At 47.8% G+C, this 13,716-nt stretch overlaps 1 protein-coding gene across 1 annotated transcript in view; it reads left to right on the top strand.

Moving 5' to 3' along the window:
- Positions 1–13,716, top strand: part of LOC144691231 (uncharacterized) — a 341,534-nt gene that overhangs the window by 199,712 nt on the left and 128,106 nt on the right. The window contains exon 12 of the mRNA XM_078559280.1: positions 11,055–11,143. Within this exon, the coding sequence (XP_078415406.1) occupies positions 11,055–11,143 (89 nt within the window). The remainder of the gene's footprint in view (positions 1–11,054; positions 11,144–13,716) is intronic.

Below are 13,716 nucleotides of genomic sequence, written 5' to 3' on the forward strand. Positions count from 1 at the left end.
TCTTTATCGGGCCTGCAGCTTTCCGGAGGCCTCCATTTATCCTGGGGGTATGGGTTCTGAAATCTCCACTGGAGGCAGCTCCTCTGAGGTGGAAGGGAGGGCTAGAATAAAGAGGAGGCCAGGAGTGAACAATCAGCCTCCAGGGGAGCCACCTTTGGGAGGCCAGGCGCAGGCACAAGGGGCGCAGGGCCAAGAGGTTGTCCAAGGTGGAAGGGGCCGCAGAAGATGCCACTATCCTGCTGCCAGGGTATACAGGCGATGAAGCAGCTACCTTAATATGACTGAGGTGCAGTGCCAAAGGAGGCTTCGACTGTCAAGGGGGACAGAGAACTATGTCTGTCAGATGATTGGCCTTGGATCTCCCCTAACTGTGTGGGTGGACACCCCATGCCATCGACTCTGAAGGTCACAGTTGCCCTCCACTTCTATGCTTCTGGCTCCTTCCAGGGCTCGGTGGGTGATCTTTGTGGTGTCTCCCAATCAGCTGTCCACACTTGTGTCAAGCAGGTCACAGACGCTCTGTTCAGACGTGCATTGACCTTCATCCACTTGCGCTGCGACCAGGCAATTCAGGCACAGCGAGCCAGAGGCTTTGTGGCGATTGCTGGCTTCCCCCGCGTCCAGGGTGCAATAGACTGTACACTTGGCCATCAAGGCGCCAACAGGAAGGGCTTCCACTCCATGAACGTGCAGATAGTGTGTGATCACAGGATGCAGATTTGGCAAGTTTGTGCAAGGTACCCAGGCAACTCCCATGACGCCTACATCCTCAGACACTCCCAGGTGCCAGTGCTCCGGCTCGGCTGGATGGATGACTGCTGGTTAACAAGGGCTATCCCCTCAGAATGTGGCTCATGACACCTCAGAAGCTGAGGAACGCTACAATAGGAGCCATGGCACCACAAGGGCTGTGGTGGAGAGAGCCATCGGTCTTCTCAAGATGCGCTTCCGATGCCTGGACTGCTCAGGGGGCGTACTCCAGTACCTCCCAGATCGCGTCTCTGTGATAGTGGTAGTCTGCTGCACTCTGCACAATCTTGTGCTGGAAATGGGGGATGCAGTTGACGGTGAAGACCTTGATGCAGTGGATGCAGCTGCACATGATGAATCCAGCAATGCCTCAGAGGATGAGGAAGCACAGGGCGATGATGAGGGGCAGCACGCCGACCCGTTACTACACCAAGGAGGCAATGACATCCAGGACACTTTAATCCAATGAACCTTCAGCTAGCTCCACACACATGGATCTGCAGGACCAGCATTGCCTGGCGCTTCCACACGTGGCACTTAGGTGCTACATCTTCCACCTCATCAGCTACAACTAAGGGCTCAGTACAGAAACATCAATGTCCACTCAAACACTCATTATATGCCTGTGAAACAGACAAATGCAGCACAAAGGAAACACCCTCAGCCATGGTCACAAATGTGGACTTTATTGCCACCAAAACAATGAACAAACGTCGCTCTGACATTGAGAATCAAACATTCCCTAATCTAGGGCCAACAGAAAATCACCAGTGACAAACCTGTGGTCGGCCTAACGTGCCTTATGCTTACATTTCCGGGTGCTACGTCTAGGTGCCGCCCCATCACTCGGAGTGGATTGTGAGACAGCCTGCTGACTCTGCTGTCCTGTTGGCCTCGATGACCTTGGCGGCCGTCCTCTGGCCTGTGGAGCCTGTGCTAGCCCTGCCTGGGAGGGAATGGCCAGTTCCAGAACTGGCACCTCCCCAGTTGCCGCAGCCTCAACGGATGCAACGGTCACTGGCAGAGGGGCAGAGGATCTGCTGCCCTCATCCAGAGCGCCCTGAGAGGAGCTCGCAGCGACGACAGGCAGCTGTTGCTGCATGACGTGAGGTCCCTTTTGACCTCCCTGCTCATCGCAGATGGATGGGCACCAAGCTGAGACACTTGGTGCCCAGAACAACTCCCACATTGCCAATGACCACCTGTGGCCATTAGCGCTGTGAGGGCTTGCAGCTCAGAGCGTAACCCAATCAGATGATTATTAATCTGTTGGAAGCCCCTCTCCATGAGAGTCGCAAATCTCTCAATGGAGGAAACCTGAAGCTCTGTCCTGAGGTTCATGCCATCACTGACACTCTGCCTGGAGTCCTCTACCACAGAGACCAAGTGAAGCACACCCTCATGCAACCCTGCCAGATGCTCCCGCGCACCCTGCCGCTTGTCCTGCAGCTGCTGCATTGGTGACATCTGCAGAGGCACATCATCACTGCCCGACTCAGCACGTGCCTGGTCCCCTGCAGTCCTCCAGCTGCTGGCGCCATTGGCACTCTCTGTCCATGCCGTCTCCTCCAGCGATTGTGAAGTGCCCTCTCCACTGTGCCCCGGGACACTAGCCGACGTTATAATCCCCACTGATGTGGTAGTCACTGCGGTGGTGCCTGGCTGGCTGAAATGATGTGACGCAAGTTGCAAGTGATGCCCCTCAGGCGTGGAGGGGGGTGTCTGGACTTTGTGCTGGCGGCCATGTGGTGGTGATGCTGAAATTAACAAGGACAGTGCATCAGTTAGCATTCAGTCAGTAACACCTTTCATCCCTTTTCCCCCCAGCCTCATAATGCACTCAACCTTCAAGAACCTAAGGAGACCAACATTGGTGGGGTGGTAAATAGTCAAGAGGAGGCCCAAACATTACATGTGAATACAGACAGGCTGGTCAGATGGCCTAAGGAATGCCACATGGAATGTTATGTGGATAAGTGTGCAGATAAGCACTTGGGCAAGACAAACAAGGTACGGGAATACATGAGCAATGGTAGGACCATGGAAAGTCATGACAATTACAGGGACCTTGCTGGGCAGACCCATTAAGGTAGCAGAACAGGAACTTAAGGCATTTAACAAGGTAAAAGCCAGATTTGCCTTTATTAACGGAGGAATAGAATGTAGGAAAAAGGGAGGTCATATTACAAGTGCAGAAAACACTGTCGAGGCCACAGCTATACTTCTGCATTCAGTTGTGACCTGCACTTCATGAGAGGGATGGCATTGGAGTGGGGAGAGTGCAGAGGTTCCTGACCTGGATGCATGCTGGCCTGGAGAGTTGGAGTGATGAGGAAACATTGCAAACACTTGTGATATTTGCTGTGGAGCACAGGAGATTGACAGGTCACATTATTGACCTTCATACTGTTATGAGAGGCATAGACCGGGTGGACAGAAGGCAACATTTCCCCTTGGCGCAGGGATGACTAACGTGGTGTCATTTATTTAAGTTATGTGCCATGAGGTTGACAGGTGAGGTGCTGAGGACCTTTTGGACAGAGTAATGTGGGAAGCACTGGCTGAAAGGGTGGTGGAGGTACAAACCCTCCTAAGATGCAACAAGTATTTGTATGTGCAGCAGCGATGCCATGGCATGTTAGGCCATGAGGATAGTGGTCACAAATGGGATAAGGCGACTTTGCAAGGTGCTAGAGACACGCATCCTCAAGGGGCCGAGGGACCTTTGTGTATGACCCACACATCTGACTGTATCAGTCTGTGAATGAGCAGTGTTGCTGCATTAACGATTGCAGCAATCATCAGTGCTTTGGATGGAGGGAAGACAGGGTGGATTGGACTGTGGGCCTCAAATACCTGGCCGCTGCACCCCAGCCTCACTGACACCTGCCGACCTGGCCACTTGCCTCCTCCCCAGCTCCATGGTCTACAACCTCAAAGTTGGTGACATGCTGCAGCACAGTGTGCCCACCACCAGTCCATAAACGCTCCCTGCTATTGTGTTTTGTTTTTGCCTGCAGAACAGAGAAGAGCATTTACTGGGGCTGATCGCTCATGTACTTTGCACACGCATGCCGCACCCCAACCGCATTGGGCCATCTGAGGCCTCCAGCGGCTCCTTTCCACACTACTGGTGATCAGTCCCCAGAAGATAGTACGGCTGGTCCCAACTCCATCCCCCAACGGACTCCTTGGACACATTCGGCGTCCATCACTTTGAATAACACACGGGTCTTAGCGCCCATGGCAAGGAGGCGCACCTAGGTGCAGCGCCAAGGCCAGCAGATGACTCTTGGCTACGACACCTTGAGGCTCCCCTTTCACCATCTCATCACCATTAATAAGACATGTGTTGGAGTTCTCAGTATGTGTCTAGCTGCCTCCCCTGCAGGTTGCCCCCAGACTACTCAAATGCGACAAACACCAACATATGCTGCGGGGAAAACCCATCTTCTCCTCAACCACTAAGGCTGATGTAAGCATGGTCACTATCTGTTTGCCCACCCAGCGTGCGCCAAATGCCCAATGCAGTAACGACACTAAGACGTGGTGGGGTGGGGGGGCCTCAAAGGCTAAAGCTACCTTCTGGGTTAAACGGGCAAGGCCGACATGGCACTCACCCTTCCAGAGCGCAACAAATCATTGAAGCGTTTGCAGCACTGGGTCCCTGGGCGCCGCACAGCATCTTGAGAGCTCACTACCTCTGCCACCTCCTGCTAGGCCTGTTGGTAATGTGGGGGGCTCTCCTCCTCCCATCCCCAGGAAACAGGACCTCTCGCCGTGCTGCCACCTCCTCGAGAAGGGCAGCAAGGCAGGCATCAGAGAAGCGAGGGGCACATTGGCCCCCCCCGCTGCCCCCTTCCTCCTCTGCCCTGCCCTCTAGAGCCCGCTGTGCAGACTGGTCGCTGGCCATGATGAATAGCCTGAAGGAGGCTGCCTGGCCTTTCTTTATACAGACCACCGGATGGAACCGGCGGTCTGTACATGCCCGCCGCACATTTGAAATTCCCGCTGTACACGGGAATCTGCAGCGCGCTGGGCAGGCCTTAATTGGCCCATCCGCGCAAAATGGCGGTACGGCCCGTTTCACTGGTGGAGATCGGCTACGCGCCCGCCGCCAATTGGGTCAGGCCTGCCCGCCCAACAAACATAAAATTCTGCCCAAAGTCTTTAAACATTTCTGCAACTTGCCCCTCATAATTCTCCTGGGTAAATTGTGCACACACTCCCACTTCTTTACCCATCACTGATTCTTCCTGTTTTACCTGTTTGCACACCATTGCCTTTTCCTGTGCCTGAACCTCAGAACCCACAGTATTTTTATTTCCAGAACTTTTCTGCACCCCAATAATTCCAACAGATTTTCCCAGTAATTTCCAACACACTGACTTTGCCCCACTTTATCGCAATGAAAAAACCTCAATATTTGAATGTCACTCCTACCCTCAGAAACTTCCTTTTTACTCTCAGAAAAAGCTTCTTGGGAATTTCCAGCTACTCCTCTTCCCTGACTACCCACCTTCCTTCCACCTTCCCACTTTCTATCCTTTTTGGATTTAAAAGGGCGATGGAAAAACGGTTTAGCTCTATGCACTAACTCATAATTATCAGCAATCTCTGCTGCCTGTCTTACCATTTAAACCCTCCGTTCTCCACATGAGTTCTCACTACTGAAGGAATTGAATCTTTAAATTCTTCCAAAAGAATGACCTTCCTAAGAGCTGCATATGTTATCTCTATTTTTAATGCTTGTATCCACCGGTCAAAATTAATTTGTTTTACTCTCTCAAACTCAGGCTGTTTTCTCATATTCCTGAATTTCTGCCTGTATGTCTCAGGAACCAGCTCATATGCACTCAAAATAGCCTTTTTCACCACATCATAATTCACCGATACCTCTTCAGATAGCAAAGCATATACCTCATGCTCACCAACCTGGATTGCAACAATAATGTCCAGTACTCTTGTGGCCATTTCATCTGTTTAGCTATCTTCTCAAATGAAATAAAGAACGCCTCAATATCTTTTTCCTCAAACTTTGGAAGAGCTTGTACAAATCTAAACATCTCTCCATTGGGTTTTAGGCTAAAGGCTTTTTCAACATCGGAACTCTCCTCAGAATCCAACATCTCTTTTTTAACTTCCAACATTTTAAATAGGCATTCTCTTTCTCTTTCTTTCTCTCTTTCCCTTGCCTCTGTTTCTTTATCCTTCTCTCTTGCCTGAAATTCCAATTCCAGCTTCCTTTCATTGTCCTACCTTTCTGCTTGCTCCCTTTGAAATGCTCTTTCTCCTTCCTTTGCTTCTAATTCAAGTTTTTTTTCCAGTTCCTTTGCTTGTTCAAGTTCAAGTGTCTTCCTTTGTAACTGAAGTCTCACTACCTCCAGCTATGACTCACTAGTGTCAGGTATCACTTCCAACTGTGGATACTATGCTATACCTTTAATTATATCCGCTTTCTTCACCCCTACAGGTAACCCTAATTTTAACTTATCTGCCAAATCTGTTGACTTATTCTTGGATACTTTTTGTAACCTAATCAGAGTTATATCTTCTACTCCCAGACAAGTCTTACTGATTGTCCATGTCTTCTTGCAGTCTCACCACTTATAAAAAACCTCACTAACTCCTGAATTCAAAGGCTTCTCATACTTGTAACCTTAAGATTCACCAACTTCAAACCAATCAAGGAATTACAAATATTATCCCGGACGAGCCCCCAATTGTTATGACACAGCAGTTGGTAAAGGCTGAGTTCATTAAAACCCAGAGGGAAACTTGAACAACTGTCATAACCTATATTTTCAATTGGTATGTTTAAGATGCAGCTCTGAATTCAGGAATAAGACAACCGAGGCTCAAGAGGCTTTTTATATAAAACTAAATTCAACATTTTTTAATTTTAACAACAAATTAAACACATACACATGTCTACAAATTAGTACCATAATAACTTTTAAATCAACAAATTAATCACCCCCAGGTAAATCTCCACCAAGGCAACAGTAACCCATAGGGTAAAATTTTTAGCTTGGTGGACGGGCGCACGCCTAACCCGACCGAATGTAAAATGTGTGTCACGATGATGTCGGGCAAGTGTCCTGACGTCATCGCGCACTCGTGCGATATTTCGGTTGATGGGCGCGTGCTGGAGTCATCAGGGTGCCCGCCGAAAATTAAAAGGCCCATTAAAAAGTTAATTAAAAGAAAGATTTCAACTTCCCCAACATTAACTGGGTTAGTCATAGTGTGATCGGTTTAGAGGGAGCAGAATTCTTAAAATGAATCCAGGAGAGCTTTTTAAGCCAGTACATAGAAAGTCCTACAAGAGAGGGGACGGTCCTGGACTTAATTTTAGGGAATGAAGCCGGGCAAGTGGTAGAGGTATCAATGGGGGAGAATTTTGCAGGTAGTGATCATAACTCCATTAGATTCAAGGTTGGAATGGAAAAGGACAAGAATGGGCCAGAAATCAGAGTTCTAAATTGGGGGAAGCCAATTTTAATAAGATCAGATATGATTTGACCAGAGTGGACTGGGAACAGCTACTTTTAGGTAAATCTGCATCAGAGCAGTGGGACTTATTCAAGAAGGGAATGGGGAGAGTACAGGGCCAACATATTCAGGTAAAGACAAAAAGTGGGACCAACAAATACAGGGAACCCCGAATGTCGATGGATATACAGGATTGGATAAAGAGAAAAAGAGAGGCTTATGGCAGATACCGAGGGCTCAAAACAGTAGAAGCCCGAGAGGAGTATAGAATGTGTAGGGGGGAACTTAAAAAGGAAATTAGGCGAGCAAAAAGGGAGCATGAAAAAACATTGGCAGGTAAAATAAAGGAAAATCCATAAGTACATTAAGAGTAAGAGGATAACTAGGGAAAGAGTAGGGACCATTAAGGACCATAGTGGTAATTTGTGTGTGGAGCCGGAAGATGTAGGTAGGGTTCTAAATGAACACTTTGTGTCGGTGTTCATAAGTGAGGGGGAGGACGTGGGTATGGAAATCAGGCAGAAGGATTGTGATATAATTGAAGAAATTAGCATAGAAAAGGAGGAGATTCTAAGTGGTCTGGCAGGCTTAAAAGTAAATAAATCTCCAGGCCCGGATGAAATGTATCCCAGGCTATTGAGTGAGACAAGGGAGGAGATAGCAGGGGCACTGGCAATAATTTTCAATACCTCTCTGGCCACAGGAGAGGTGCCAGAGGACTGGAGGACAGCCAATGTGGTACCGTTATTCAAGAAGGGAGGAAGGCATAAACCAGGGAACTACAGGCCAGTCAGTCTAACCTCGGTGATGGGAAAACTATGGGAAGCAATTCTGAGGGACAGAATTAATCTACACTTGGAGAGGCAGGGATTAATCAAGGACAGTCAGCATGGTTTTGTTAAGGGGAGGTCGTGTCTGACCAATTTGATTGAATTTTTCGAAGAGGTGACCAGGTGTGTAGATGAGGGCAATGCATTTGACGTAGTCTGCTTGGACTTCAGCAAAGCTTTTGATAAGGTCCCGAATGGGACGCTGATAACAAAGATAAGAGCCCATGGGATCCAAGGCAATTTGGCAAATTGGATCCAGAATTGGCTGAGTGGCAGGAAGCAGAAGGGTTGAGGGGTGTTTTTGTGACTGGATGCCTGTGTCCAGTAGGGTTCCACAGGGATCATTGTTGAGTCCCCTGCTCTTTGTGGTACATATAAACGATTTAGACTTGAATGTAGGAGGATTGATCAGTAAGTTCGCGGATGACGCGAAAATTGGTGGAGTGGTAAATAGTGAGGAGGATAGCCTTAGGTTACAGGAGGATATAGACGGGCTGGTCAGTGGGGCTGATCGGTGACAAATGGAATTTAATCTGGATAAGTGTGAGGTGATGCACTTGTGCAGGACAAACAAGGCATGGGAACACACGATGAATGGTAGGACCCTGGGAAGTACCGAGGATCAGAGGGACATGGTGTGCATGTCCACCGGTCCCTTAAGATAGCAGGACAGGTCGATAAGGTGGTTAAGAAGGCATACGTGATACTTGCCTTTATTAGCCGAGGCATAGAATATAAGGGCAGGGAGCTTATGCTGGAACTGTATAAAACACTGGCTAGGCCACAATTAAAGCTTTGTGCAGTTCTGGAATCCACATTATAGGAAGGATGTGATTGTACTAGAGAGAGTGCAGAAGAGATTTACCAGGATGTTGCTTGATCTGGTGAGTTTTAGTTATGAGGAGAGATTGGATAGATTGCGGTTATTTTCCCTGGAGCAGAGGAGATTGAGGGGGGACATGATTGAGGTGTATAAAATTATGAGGGGCATAGATAGGGTAGACAGGAAGAAACTTTTCCCCTTGGAGGAGGGATAAATAACCAGGGGCATAGATTTAAGGTAAGGGGCAGGAGGTTTAGAGGGGATGTGAGGAAGAGGTTTTTCACCCAGAGGATGGTGGGAATCTGGAACTCACTGCCTGAAATGGCGGTAGAGTCAGAAACACTCATAACATTTAAGAAGTATTTGGATGTGCACTTGCAATGCCATGGCATACAAGGCCACAGGTCTAGTGCTGGAAAATGGGATTAGAATAGTTAGGTACATGTTTGACTGGCGCAGACTCGATGGGCCGAAGGGCCTTTTTCTGTACTGTAGACCTCTATGACTCTTTGACTTTTCACTGCCCGTCGAATCTTGCGGCTAGCAGGAAGGTGAAAAGGCCAAGTGGCTTTTGCACTTTTTTGGAAACCTCATTCAAAGACGAGATAAGGTTTCCAAAATCAAATAAAAATAAAATAAAAACTTTAATTTTTCATTAATAACTTATCATGTGACAGAGAGGTCATGTTTCATTACATTTTTTTTTGCCTATATCTTCATCTCCCTGAAGCAGCTCTGTGCATGCGCGAAGGTCGAGCTTGCCCAGCTCGCACTCCCCCACCACCCCACCCATGCCCCCACCCACACAGGCAGTGCTGGGCGTTGTCGCTCGCATTTCACACTGGGCCTTAATTGGCCTGCCAGCATGAAATTGACTTCCAGCCCCGATTGCGGGCAGCGGTGGGCTTCCCAACCGCTCCCGCCCGCCCACTGACCCTGCCCAACATGGGTGAAATTCTGCCTATAAACTTTAAACAGACACCAGGCAAAGCACATTTGACCTTGCGAATTCAAATGAGGTTTCACATTCAATTCAAATGGGGAGAGATTTCCAACTTTCACTGCTCTTTGTGTGAAAACTTTTACGTGGGAAGTGGATAGACGGCTGGGGAAAGGGACTAAATGAATGACCAAATAGCTTTCTTTTATGCTGTAAATTTCTTTGACTCTTCAGTAATATGGGTGCAGCACCAGAGGAATTCGCTCCAGTTTGGAATTATACTAATTCTTTAGCTCCCCATGCTAATTACTAGAGTCTTTTGTAATGTTTTGTTTGAAAGATATTAGACTGTAAATGATATATTTTCCATATATAATTTATATTGTTAGGAGACATTTACAATAGCATACAATAATTCTTCATTATAACAAGTAAAATGATTATCTGCAAAATATTTCTGTTGTAATAAGAATGGAAAATTCTTGAAATGTAAAGAATTGGAGTGTTTAGAATAAAAGAATGACTTGCATTTATATAGCACTTTTAATGACCACCGGATATATATCAGTGCTTTAAAATAATGAAGTACATGAGATCTAAATGCAAAGATGAATTATGATTGGCCAGGAACTTATTTCATTTTAAAGTCACCTGGGAAAATATATTGCATATGCAGAGTAAAATTAACTGTAAAGTTTTAATTTTAAAAGATACAAATAACTTTAGAATGGTATATTTGTATTTTTCCTTCAGTCAAATATTGAAATTGAGATAAAAGCATAACGTTGTGAATCCAGTGCTAGGAATCGGGCTCAACTCCTGACTACATTAAGTTGCTAATCTCAGTTTTGTTGTTACTGAGAGTTAGTGAGGAAGGCTAAGCATTACCCCACAGTGTGGGAGTGTGAGCCATAAACTGTTGCTTATTTGGTAACAACTGGATTAGAATAACATTGTCAGATGTCTACGATCATATTGTTTACTTGGCCTCTTAAGTTTAAATTACAGTCAAAAAAATCCAAATGTTTTGATTTTGGTTGACCTTACAGTGAATTCATACTGAATTCTGACAAGGCACCTCAGCCCAATATGTTAGCCTATCTGTCCTTCAACTGCTGATGGCCAGCTGTTTTCTACAGATTTTATTCTGTTTTTATACATAACTCATGCTCTTTAGTGATTGTTCTCCTAATACACATACCTATTTTATCCCCAGACACAGGAAATGCAAAGCAACTTTCCCAAGAAGGGAAAATGAATAACTCTGTACCAATGACTGAGGAAGTTCAAAATGCATTACCACAGGTACACATTTGTTAACTAATACTATGCTAAAATAAATTTGTTTTTCTATAAGTAAAATCTAGGAAGTGAATTTGAGGGTTGGACTTTTTTCCTTCTGTTCAATGCAAAGGGCTGAGTTTTACACAGGGAGTGGGGTCCCTGCACCCTGACAGCATGTTTGGGGTAAGGCCACCTTCGCTTGGCCGGCTCACCCTGCAGCCATTTAATGGATGTCAGGACTTTAATTGGCCTGAGGTGAGACTTGCACACCTCAGAGCTCCTGGCTAATCAGACGACAAGCAGCTCTCTTGTCCCAGCAGCACCATATTTGGAGTGGTGGCCACTGCTGGAATTGCATGCCAACCCAAAGATGAGATGCCAATAGAACCTGGAACAAAGTGAATTCAGGGTCTTGCTGGGGCCAGGCTGGAAGCCCAAGGTAAGGAAGTTGGGAGCTGGTGTGCTGGAGTGGACAGAGCTGGGTGGGGGAGGGGAAATACTGGTGGGTAGGGGAACCCTGGGGGTGGGGGTTCTCTGATGGGAACAGGGTGCTCAAACAGGAAGTACACCCTCAATATCCCTATATCCCTTAATTTCCATAGTATCCAAAAATCCATTGATCTCTGTCTTGAATATACTCAACAACTCAACATCCACAACTTCCTGAGGTAGAGAGTTCCAAAGATTCACAACCGTTTTAGTGAAGAAGTTTGTCTTCATCTCAGTCCTGAATGGCCGATCCCTGACCCTGAGAGTTACTCTAGGCTCCCAAGATCCTCGCAGCATCTACCCTATTAACCCCCTTAAGGATTTTATATGTCTCAATGAGATCTCCTCTCATTCTTCCAAACCCTAGGGAATAAAGGCCTAGTGTACTCAATCTGTCCACATAGGCCAAGCCCGTCCACTCAGGAATCAGTCTAGTGAACCTTTGGCCAGAAACCTCGGCTGGGCGAGTGGTGGTGAGTTCCACTCGCCGACACATAAAATGACATGCGGTGATGTCGGGCGTGCGTCCCAACGTCACCGCACGTCATTCCGATTTTCAGTTCGGCGGGCGCACCCCTGCCAAACTGTCAAAGGCCTATTAAGGCCATTTAAAAACTAATTAAACCACTTAACATAGCTGCCCGTCCAACCTTAAGGCTGGCGGGCAGGCGAAGAGCCCAGGCGGCCTTCGTATTTTTCATGAAACCTCATCCATGGGTGGGATGAGGTTTCATGAATGATTTATAAGTGAAATAAAGATTTTCATTAAAATTCACAGACAGGTCCCAGCTCATGTGACACTTTCACATGAGGGGATGTGTCTTAAATTTCTTTCTTTCTTTACTAAAATTTTTGAAACTCAAACTAATCAACCTGAGGCAGCTCTTTGCCTCAGGGAGATTTCTGTGCTGTTTTGCACGCATGCCCAAAAGAGCGCAGGTCCCGACTCAGCCTACTCCCCCCGCCCGCACAGGGAGCGCTCAGCGCTCAGCGCTTCCGGGTGCGAGTCGCGCTGGGCAGGCCTTAATTGGCCTGCCCACGCAAAATGGCGGCATGCAGCCGATTGCGGGTGGCAATCGACTGCGCCCGCCTGTGCCCACTCCTGCCCAACCCCCCCCCCCCCCCACCCCCCTCCCCTGTCATCACAGTGCGTTGCGCCCTTCACAATGGGGCAATTTAAAGAGGTGACCCCCTGCCAGAAGACGAACTAGAGGAGGATGAGAGCTCATCGGAGGAATATGATCCGGAGGCCCAGGAACCTCGGAAGGCGGCTGAGGGTCAGTATGAGCGAAGAAAAATGTGGGAGATGTGCCCATGATACTTTAATTGCTGACAGATTCCAGGAAGAGTAAAGTTAAGTGAGGGCATATGGCCACATGTCTCCTAGCCCTCAGTGCCATTTTCTTTCATCTCAGAGGATGTCCAACCAATGTGCAAATTCATAATGCCTTAAGTAGCCCAAAACATTCACATCACCATCAAATGTATTCACAGAAGTGCAATTTCTTTACATGTGTAGCACACCCATGACCAAAAGTGACATCAAATTTTCTTAACTTTCCTAACCCTACCACTACACCTGGGTGCATCCCCGACATCTGCAGCAGAGGTGGAGGCAGCCTGCTGACTGCTACGTCCTGATGTCTGTGATGACCTTGGCAGAGGTTCTCTGGTGGCCCAAGGCCTGAGGGCCGTGGGCTAAGAAGGGTCACCTGCTCAGAGGCAGAAGCACCCTCGGTGGCCAGAGCAGCTGGCGTGGATGGGGAGGTCACAGGTAGAGGGGACTGTGAGCAGCTGCACACCCTTGGAGTGACCTGAAAGGAGGCCTCAAGGGTGTCCAGATGACGCTGATCCTCCTGTTGGATGCCCAAGGCTTTTGCCCTGACTCCTGCAGGAGATGGTGCACCTGGAAGGAGGTCAAGGTGCCTCATCCCCATCTCGCCTACAGCTTGATGGTGCCCACCAGGGTGTGTGGCCATGGAGTGCAGGGCAAATCTGGCAACACCTGCTGGGTGAAAGGTCTCCATGATGGTCACCAGCCTTCCCATGGTGACCTCAAGGCACTTGCATGTTGGAGCCACAACATCAGACAGAGCGCGGACAGA

Source organism: Cetorhinus maximus, chromosome 2 (assembly GCF_964194155.1).
Source record: "Cetorhinus maximus chromosome 2, sCetMax3.hap1.1, whole genome shotgun sequence".
Classification (NCBI taxonomy): Eukaryota; Metazoa; Chordata; class Chondrichthyes; order Lamniformes; family Cetorhinidae; genus Cetorhinus; species Cetorhinus maximus.